The sequence below is a fragment of the Apium graveolens genome, chromosome 9, assembly GCF_009905375.1.
Source record: "Apium graveolens cultivar Ventura chromosome 9, ASM990537v1, whole genome shotgun sequence".
In the NCBI taxonomy this organism is placed as follows: domain Eukaryota; kingdom Viridiplantae; phylum Streptophyta; class Magnoliopsida; order Apiales; family Apiaceae; genus Apium; species Apium graveolens.
Window position 1 is genome coordinate 7,954,029 of NC_133655.1, and position 11,279 is coordinate 7,965,307.

The 11,279-nt window shown below is 33.7% G+C and overlaps 1 protein-coding gene across 1 annotated transcript; it reads right to left on the reverse strand.

Moving 5' to 3' along the window:
- Nucleotides 1-7,105: 7,105 nt before the first annotated feature.
- On the reverse strand, nucleotides 7,106-8,230 carry LOC141684960 (putative F-box protein At3g16210). The gene has a single exon (XM_074490091.1). It carries the CDS (start codon nucleotides 8,228-8,230, stop codon nucleotides 7,106-7,108), a length of 1,125 nt encoding a protein of 374 aa, XP_074346192.1.
- Nucleotides 8,231-11,279: the final 3,049 nt, after the last annotated feature.

Below are 11,279 nucleotides of genomic sequence, written 5' to 3' on the forward strand. Positions count from 1 at the left end.
GGAAATACAAACGTACGACTACTGTTCATAACATATTTCGTCGTATTTTACTTCATTTAAAAAACCAAATACGACGTTTTTATCGTCGGAAGTTAACAACTTACGACGTAAAATTTCGTCGTAATAAAAGCTCAAATTTATTACGGGTGGGTCCCTCTTCATAACATACGACGATATTCCTGTCGGAAGATACTAACATACGACGGAATATTTCGTCGTAATAAAAGCTCGAATTTATTGCAGGTGGGTCCCACTTCATAACATACGACGACATTTCTATCGGAAGATACTAACATACGACGAAATATTCCGTCGTAAGTTTTTATTATTATTTAACTCCAGAAGTGGGTCCCAGTGTTTTAACTTACGACGCAATTCAAATTTGTGACGAAATTTCGAACTTTCTACTCGACCAAAAACGACGGAAAAAAACCCGTCGTAATTGGCTCAATTACGACGGTTCCCGAACAAAAAAACCGTCGTAAATGCCCCGTTTTGTTGTAGTGTTTATAAACTGGACAGAAGTCTTAAATCTCCCCGATGTGGGACGGGGCTATTACAATACCATTTGTAAATATATTAAAGTGGACTTTTACTAAATCATCCTTAATTGTTGTACGATTTTCAAGAATGGTATTTTTAAAATAATGTCAACATATTCGGAATTGAACATATATTATCAGAAAAGAAAATCTCTCAAAACAGTCTATTTCCTCTCTCTTACTCATTTATTTACCTACTTTTTCTTCATATTTACACACATTTTAAAGTTATTATAAAATATACTTCTATAAACTATTTTTAAAATTTTTCTTTTTTGTATGAAAATTTAAATATTATAATTTTATTAAAAAAATTAAAATTATTTAGAAAACGATATTTTACAGGAGACTTAAAATGTGTCTTAAAGGGACTGTAGAGAGTATTAATATGAGAGGGAGGGTCTATATTTTAGACCTAACAACAATCATATTTAGTGTTTTCGGATTTTCATATCTCCTGATGTCTTATGTCTTAAATTAATTTGTAGAGAATCATTTATGTAATACTTTTCCGGGAAATATGAAATTTTTGTTCTCATTTAATAACTTTTTTGCTAAAGGCCCCTAGATTTACACAGTTTGCCTGTTTTAGTAGGAATCATATCACCAAGACGTTGATTTTTGAGATTAGTTGTAAGTTGTAACGCAATGTACCAAGTAATTAAATTCAGATGCGAAGCAATTTTCCGAGTTCAGAGATATATGAAGCGTCGTGAATTATTTGAATAGAAAATAACAAGTAGAAATTACCAAAAATACTAATTTTTTAATTTTTTTTGAATTTTTACAAAATTAACCAAAATCAAACATATATGCAACTAGTTGAATCGAGTTTTTTTGTTTGGATTTGATGTTGCATAAGGTTGCATATAACCGCAGAAACTCGTCGAAAATTGCATTCAGTTGATTCCAATCGCATAAAAACGTAATTTTGTAAAAAAAATTGAAAAATAGAATATTTACAAATAAAAAAGTATTTTTGCAAAAATATTTTTAGACTTTGGTATTTTTTAAAAAAACCCAAATAACAATGCTTAATTAGCTTATATATAAACATATAAGTCCTAATTATATGAGAATCTTTCTGTCATATACGAAACCTAATACCTTGAACTTGATACTTAATTATGCACTAAATAAATCATGTTGTTGATAAGCTCAAATGGAAAGTTGAATTTATAACCCCAACAATTAGACACCAAAACGTTGAGATTAAGTGTAAAAACACATGTTTATACAAATGATTTGGGCTTCACAGGCTTTACTAATGATTCTCCTTTAATTGGAAAAGTTTGTCCACTTTAACTTTCTAAATCATATACACGAACCTTGACAATTTCTTTTAAGTATTTAGTCAGGAGTAAACGGAAACTAATGATTACACTATTGTGTGGGTTGGAAAGATTTGATTGCAATTTCTATGCACATCATTGGTACAAAGATGAATCTATATGTAACGGAATTTCCAGTGTCTTTTTTATTGGTCATCCATAGCTTTTAACACATTACCGGAGTCCTATTCATATCAAGTTGTTATTGTTGCTAACTATCTGTTCACTATAAGTTTTCAAGCCAGCATTGCTAATAATTTGTCCACATAATTATTTTGAATAGATGGTTACGACTTACAACCGTGTTTATAAGGAGCACTTTGACCTACATAATTGTTTGTCTAATAAATAGACTTCTGGTTTTATTTAACAACATTGAAGGTGTTAATTCCGCATGATCGATTCCGTGACATTTGACTGTAAGAACAGTACAAATAATAGAATGAGCTTAATTGCGGTGATTCCACATGTTGATTCCGTGAAATCAAACATGACCTGAATTACACACAACCCTAAACTTTTGTCGCTAATTTACAACCTCATCCACTACGACCTGGTACCAGGAAATTCACATCATCTGTGCCCAGGGGCGGATCTAGTAAGGGTCACCGGGGACACGTGTCCCCCCTAAAATCAAATTATATAATTTTTCACCATTTGAAAATTTGAAAATATATGAAAGTGTCCTCAAAACCATAAGAGTTTATTCACGAAATTTGCTTGGTATCCCTCTAAAAAAATATTTTTGAATCCGCCCGGTGCTTGTTCTTGAACATGCAGCAGGCAGTACATGTTAGTGTGTAAACCCAGTGTTTTGTCTTAGGCTTATACAGAATAAAGTTTGTTGTGCAAAGCACATGGATTTGTTCAATTTGCTACTATATTTGTGTTAGCAAACTTATATACCATTACAAGAACTATTCTGCAACAGTTTCTTACCGAATCGAGTTGCAGTACATGTTAGATTGTCGAATGAGATTAGTTATGCAAAAACAAGTTAAGTAGTAGCAATACATTGCACCTAGTGTATCCATGGAACTTGAGGAAGCTTTGGGTTGATTACCATTTGGTTTTGGAATGATTGTTGCACAACATGGTAAGTAAAGAATCTATATCCCCCCTTGTGTAGTTGGATGAGTTGTTGGTTGTTACACTCTCAGCACACATACATTACACATTCTTGACTAATTAAGCTAGGATTAGCTGAGCATAGTTGTTTAACTCAAGTGGTTAAAGAGTCATCCAGATCATGGGTTCGATGTTCGATCCTTGCTCACCCCGATAGTTTATAAAAACAGATACTTATTTGTAAAAAAAATTAGGATAAACTTGTCTTGTTGTATACAACGTTACTAAAAAATTCAAAATTATTTTTCTTTTAAGTTATAAATAAAACTAAATTTATATATGAATATTCGAAGTCGTATGCAAGAAAGGCCATCTTTTGTTTTGTTAAACTAAACTTAATTAGAATTCGAATTTAAGTACTCCAAGCTTCTTAAAATGAAATAATGTTGTATATCTCAAAAACGATCTCAAAAGTGCTCCCACGCGTGTCGTGTTTTTATCTGTGGAACTCGTATATATGCATTTAAGGAAAACAAGTAAATAGTCGGGTGGTAAAATAAGGCTCACGTTGAAAAGGGGGAAGCAACTAAATGGAACGCTTCACCCGCTCGCTCGAACGCTCGTTTAGTAGACAACGATGGTTTTGAGAACAATTTTGGGAACTCAAACTATAAGTCAGGTTTCTAATTTATCTAAAACACATACTGATTCAAAATTTTGCAAAAAAAAAAAAAATTAGGGATCCAAAACGGTCTATGATGAACAAACTGATTCTGTATCAAGGCAATATTTCCAAAGGGACCTGACTAATCACGATTAGGGATCAATAAATTGGTTGTGACATTGTGTATTCGGCAAAGATATGATTAATATCGCTGACTTATTACATAGTTATATAGTGGAAAGGTACTTAGGAAAGAGGTCGCTACCAGCAGCAGCAGCAGTCATGAAAATTAAGTATATATTTATATGGCAAAGCCGCCCTCCAAATCTCACCTTTGCACGAATGATTTCTTAATTATCTAACTAATGCTCATACTAACACACGTTTAAAATAAGACGAGATAGTATATATTTACACGAGTGCATACAATAAGGTAGGGTTCGACGAAATTGGGGAAGAGAAATACTGCTTACATTGACCTTATGTCTTGGATATACAACCGCCCATACGGCACGAGAGGTTCAACTTAACACCAACTTGATAAGAAAATTGGCCATGTGTCGTAAACCTGCTAATGAGGGAGTCTATACACTAGGAACTGGACTACAAACAATCACTAGTCATCTTGCAGCTTCTACAGAACCACAATGACATGAAATATCAGTTGAACATATATATAAACATATCCTTCACCTGAACATGGTGCGGGTATGTTTATAGGCACACACCAGCCCCGTAGGAGCCATCAAAACGGATAATATCTCACCTCGATGAAATGTCTTTGTTTGACAACTAAAATTAATCAATATTCGAGCCAACAGAAACATAACCTCAAGCCTTAACTGTTGAGACAGAGGATACTGAAAAAACCAGAGAGGAGTGGCAAAGCAGAGAAGGAACTAATCAGTGGGTATATTAATTCTAAGTTCAAAGTATAAAACTCTTACTAGAAAACAATGAACAAGAATTAGTTTAGTTTAAAACTAATGCCGTGAAAAATTAATTTCAAATTTGACAGAAAACATTTTTTAAGGCTTAATTATACATTAAACCCTGAAGTATGATGTTTTGTACACATAAATCCTCGAAAAATTAAGTCATACACATTAAACCCTTATGTATCGAAACCGTATATTTTGACCCTTATTCCAACAAACACTTCTAAATCGTTAAATGTTAGGTATCGGGTAAGGGAAATCTTGGAAAATAAATTAGACGGATACATATTATGTAATTTAGTAGAGGGGTTCATATGTTGGCGAAAAATGGACTTACAACTTTGGAAGAAAAAAATAATTTTCTGTCCACATTATCGTGCCTAAAATTGTGCATTTTATAATTCAGAATTTTTTGGCGGAGCAAGGGTCATAATGTATACATTTGATACATTAGGGGCTGATGTGTATGACTTTTTTCTTTAAGGGTTTATGTGTATATAGTATTATACTTTAAGGTTTAAATTATAATTAAGCCTTTTTTTATATAAACCAATTCGTCTAACCATGTTGATGAGATAATCTACAAAGGACTACACACCCTCAGTCTTAGAAACAAGAGCAACAGTAAAGAAAGCGTACCATCTAGAGCAGGGGCAATCCTAGGAGACATTAAATTAAACATGGATAATATTTTACTAATAAATTGCAAGTATAATAATTAGTACGCAAAGTAGTGGATATATAATCTACCTGCTGGGAGAGGACACTTGTAAACTGCCTGAGTAGTTGAAAACAAAAAGACCGTAAACCAATAAGTAAATACATTTGACTGCTAAGTTAAAATTGAAAGGCTCCTTTCCACAAAACAATAAACAGGAACTAATTATAGTTGTTTATCAAGAGGCCAGGACAGAACAAACTCCTTAGTTATCTTGGCAATGTACTTCATCCACATATAAGATCATATTTAAACTAGTAAATGGATAATTGAGTAAGGCCAGAGTTCGCATAAAAGGATAATCATGTTACACATAATCCCCAGACTACCCCTTACTGCATGCTTTCCCCGCTTCTTGAACAGAGGTTTATCCAGATTGGAACTTAATTACCTCATCCATCATATTTGTATCCGACAATCATAAAGAAATGGAACATCATTGCTACATACTATGGAATTGTTGTACATTGTCCTTTGTCCCTCAAAAATACCATTCGAGAATACTCCTTCATAGCTACGATATGTTCCTGATTAAAAAGACACTTTAGCCAAGGCACCAGCTATTCTGCTATCTACATCCGTATATATATAATATAGATACAATGTGAATTATTTTAACAATAATACTATTGATATAGATTATATTAATAACAAATTAAATAACTATTAATAACCTTCTATTGGAAGGAAATTGAGACTATCAATATTAGTTTAATAGGTTTCAACTGTGATAATGGGTTTGTTTATCAATCAGGGGCCTAAAGGATACATTGTAAAAGCATGATGAGCCAAGAAAAATTATGACTTTTCCAACCAAAAATAAGCATTTTCAAGTTATAAATAAAAATAATAATTAATATGCACATGAACACTTAATCGCCTGATGAACTCCTAGATGCCTATGGACGACAAAGAATCGTAAGGTGCTGCTCAATGCTTACCCACTAATATAGAGGCAGACTGTACACCTACCACCACAATTTATCTCCTTGCCACCTAAGTGAAACCCTAACTGGTATGTGCTAGGGTTGCTAATTTCACAAGAACTATATTGACAGCGCAACGAGTACTATAACCTTGTGTTTAAAACTTTACATATTAAGAGATCAAACACATCCCCCATAAACAAAGATTCATGTAGAAAAGAAATCCAATCCAAGGGGCATCAATCCACTAATGACATGGTTTGATATAAAGTGTTGAATGTATTTAATTGAGTGGAGAAGGTCACTGGAGTTCCACCAAACGCATGCAATGACCTAGCTAAGTAGGCCAAAAAGAGACATCTTTGTGATCCACATTATATTATTGCATTTCAAATATCTCAGCATAAGCATAGGCTACTAGCCAACTGTAATGCATATTTCGGTTATACTACTCAAGTAACTAAATCAACACCTTTGCATAAGAAAAAAGAAAACCCAAATGCAGAAATACTGATAATTTCTGCAAGTAACTATCTATAATTACTCAAAACAAGGTTATAACAGTCACAAAGAGACAATCGTTAAGAACTAGAAAAACATAAAAGGTCCATGATAGGCCAAAGAGTACATGATCTTCTTATTTCTCAGTAAAATAAAGTGACCTCCCAGGCTTTGTACAAATAAGTAACAACAGTCACATCTATGAACTATGACAACAGAAATGATAAACTCTTTAGTGCATAAATTTTATTGATAGATCCTTCTATTCACTGTACTAACAAGTTCTATAACCAAGACACTTAACTATTACTCATCATTCAATTTACCATAGAACTAACCACATAGAGTTCTAAAATTAATACTAAGTTTTCACCATGGCTTCTATGAACCAGAAGTCTCAACACATAAGCTTTTAATTCAGAGATTGAACAACGCCAGACTCTGCACAAAAGGGAAGAACATACTTGGTTGAACATATTCAGAAGCATCCACATTTTTTCTGGACATATATCTACGAGCTTTATACATGCTTCGAACTGCATTATCTCCAAAACTAAACTCAATCACCCCATGCTTTATGCTCAATAAGATTTCTCGACAATCATTAAGAAATGCAAGTGCCTGAGAACCACGAAACTTCATTTCTGGATAATCCCTCATCACACCACACAAATTGATCTTATGCTTAACAACCCAATTCCCTGATCTCGCTAAAGGCATCTGCTTTGTTTGCCAAACATTAACCACCGTTCCAATCACTCGACAATACCAAAGCTTACCCTTCGACACTCCCAAACAACCAGGTTCCCTAAACTCCACACTCCTCGTCTTCTTTCTCACCAAAGGTAATCTCATAACACAATCAATCTCATTACCCACATCATACGCAAGCAACGAATGATCCCTCAATTCCCAATACAAAATCCCATTCAAATAAACCCCTCTAGCACAACTATAAGGCAATGCCCGATTATTCACCACCCGGGTTTCACTCCCATCACTCCAATTCAACCCCTCGGACGAAAAGACCTTAACTTTATAACACCCTTTAGTCTCCTCAACAAACACAACAAACTTAAAATGATCACTAACCAAAGGATCAATCGCAACCCCATACGCGAAAATTTCAAGAAAATCGAAAGTCCAAATAATGGGTAAGCACCTACTAGCCAAAGGGTTAGATACAATAATTCTTGAATTACCCACTAACCAAAGAAGCAACCCATTACAAGAATTCTGTAAAATAGCAGGTGAATCGAGAAACCCTAAACAAGCAGGTGGGTCAGAGATATATTCTTGATTAGGATAAATAGACACAAATTGAAGCTTCTCAGGGTACATATCACTAGACTGAAAGAAAAAGGCAGTAACTTTAGGCCTTTTTTCAGAGTAAAGCTGAGTAAAAGATCTATTTTTTATCAAATCATACCAAGATTTTGAGACACGTTTGCAATTGTAGAGAGATTCTGGGTCTAACCTTGTCAAGATTTCAGCACAACAGAGATCTTTTGGGAGTGAATCAATGGATGTATCATGAGCCATGGATGCTGGGTGAGACCCCCTCTGTGAGCGAGCGAGAGAGAGAGAGAGAGAGAGAGAGAGAGGGAGATGCTGTGTGTAGTGTATACAACAGAGGTTCGATGAAGTGAAATAGCGATATGTTTTACTATAATATTTAGGAAAATAAATGGGAATTGAATATTTATTTAGGAAAAAAAATGTATATTCAAGAAAGATTTTTAAGAACTTTTTTTAGATTTTCAAAGTTTATGAATATTTAATTTTAAATTTTAAAAATCCTTTAAAATCCGGAGGTATTCAGTTTTAATTGTAAAAAGTTTATTTAAAATCTGAATATTTTCAATTTAGATTTTAAAAAATACATTAAAATCTTGTGATATTTAATCTATTATATATATATAATAGAGCAAATAGGGGGTTGATTGCGACAAATTATTCAATTAAATTACTCAATTACCCATCATAAATATATATTAATAAATATCAAATTTAATACAATATATTAATTACGTCTAACTCATAAATTATTAGTAATTTTACATATATTACTACTTCATTATTGACAATTAACAACTTAGATTATTAATGACTTCACAACACATACTTATGTCAAATTAACTATAATAAAACTCATTTAAACACATTTAACATTCAAATACATTATATATGTATATGTACACACACTTATACGTATATTAAAAAGAATAAAAATGTATTCATATCTAAATGATGGCATAACACTTATATGTATATTAAAAACAATAAAAATGTATTCATATCTAAATGAATATGATGGTCGTTATGCACACCGAACATGAAAAACATAGGAAGTGAAGGTAAATCATACAAATTAACTTAATTTCCTCTTAATCAATTAAAGTGCTCGTTTGGGAAATCTGAAAATAAGTAACTTACGATTTAAAATTAATAAGTGAATTATATGTGATAAGGAGAAGAATACTTATAAGTTAAATAAGTGTTTGGATAGTTTTACTTATAAGTCATAATTTTTTTCTTAAATGAACTAAAATAAATAATTATTAGATATAATTATTTAAATTCATGAATTTTAATTTAGATTAGCATTTAAAAATATAAATTGAGATTAACAAATCAGCGAAAAATCAAAATAAGTTGAGAAAAAGTATTTCGTTACATACTTTGACTGATTGTAGCATCGGTATATCATTTCCTATAAGAAGTATGTCATCCACATACAATACAAGAAATGTTACCGCGCTCCCACTAACCTTCTTGTAAACACATGGTTCATCTATGATTTTGATAAAACCAAACTCTTTGATTGTCTCATCAAAACGGATATTCCATCTACGAGAAGCTTGCCTTAAACCATATATGGTTCGCAACAGCTTACATACTAGGTGTTTATTTCCCTTGAAAAGAAAACCCTCTGGCTGTGTCATATACACTTCCTCCTCAAGTTCCCCATTGAGGAAGGCCGTTTTCACGTCCATTTGCCAGATCTCATAGTCGTAGTAAGCAGCAATCGCAAGCAAAATCCGAATTGATTTTAACAGGGCTACAGGCGAAAAAATTTCATCAAAGTCAATCCCTTGCCTTTGTTTGAATCCTTTTTCCACGAGCCTGGCTCTATAGGTCTCCACCTGGCCATCTGCTCCAATCTTTCTTTTGTATACCCACTTGCACCCAATAGGCTTAACACCTTCAGGCGCCTCAACCAGAGTCCATGCTTGGTTGGTATACATAGATTCCATTTCGGATTTCATGACACTATGTCATTTCTCTGAGTCAACACTACTCATAGCCTCATTATAGGTCACAGGGTCGTCATCATCAATGATTGACAACTCATTGCCATTCTCAATGACAAGGCGATAATACCTCTCAGGTTGGCGAGACACTCTCCCTGTCCTACGAATGGGCTGTTCCACAGAAGGTTGTTCAGTCTGAACAGGTGTTTCCACTTGATCCGTAGTAGTTTGTGCTTCTTGAACTTCATCAAGTTCAATTTTGCTCCCACTGTTTCCTTCAAGGATAAACTCCTTTTCCAAGAAGGTAGCATGTCTGGAGACAAACACCCGATGATCGGTGTAAAAGTAATACCCCAAAGTCTCTTTAGGATATCCCACAAAACTACATTTAACGGATCGAGATTCCCGCTTATCTGGGTCAACTTTCTTGACGTAAGCTGGACATCCCCAAATCTTAACGTGTTTAAGACTCGGTTTCCTTTCTTTTCATATCTCATATGGAGTTTGAGGAACAGATTTGGAAGGCACCTTATTCAGTAAATATGCTGAGGTTTCCAATGCATAACCCCATAGGAATACTGGAAGATTCGATAGCTCATCATGGACCGAACCATTTCTAACAAAGTTCGATTTCTCCTTTCATATACCCCATTTAACTGTGGAGTATATGGAGGAGTCCATTGGGAGACTATACCATTTTTTTTGAGATAATCTAGAAACTCTCCATTCAAGTATTCACCACCTCGATCTGATCGAAGAGTTATAATACTGTGTTTGGTTTGTTTCTCCACTTCATGTTTATATTCTTTGAACTTTTCAAATGCTTCAGACTTGTGTTTCATCAAATATACATATCTGAATCTAGATCTATCATCTATGAAAGTAATGAAGTACGAAAATCCACCCATGGCATACGTAGACATTGGTCCACATACATCTGTGTGTACCAATCCTAGCAAATCTGCACCCCTCTCTCCATGTCCACTGAATGGAGATTTGGTCATTTTACCCAATAGACAAGACTCACATGTAGGATATGATTCAAAATCAAAAGGGTAAAGTAACTCTTCCTTATGCAATGTCCGCAGTCTATTTTCACTAATATGACCTAGCCTACAGTGCCATAAATAGGTCAGATTTTCATCATCTCGTTTTCTTTTATTAGTTTGTTCAATCTGAAGTAAATCATGCTCTACGTCGCATACATGCAGGCTATTATTTAAAATTCCACGTCCATAAAGAACATTATCTCTAAGGATAAAACATCATTATTCTTAATAATAAATGAAAAACCATCCAAATCCAACATAGGGATAGAAACAATATTCCTCAAAATA

Bases quoted from the DNA above. Each gene is read 5' to 3' on its own strand.
- LOC141684960 (XM_074490091.1), bottom strand. From the start codon at position 8,230: ATGGCTCATGATACATCCATTGATTCACTCCCAAAAGATCTCTGTTGT.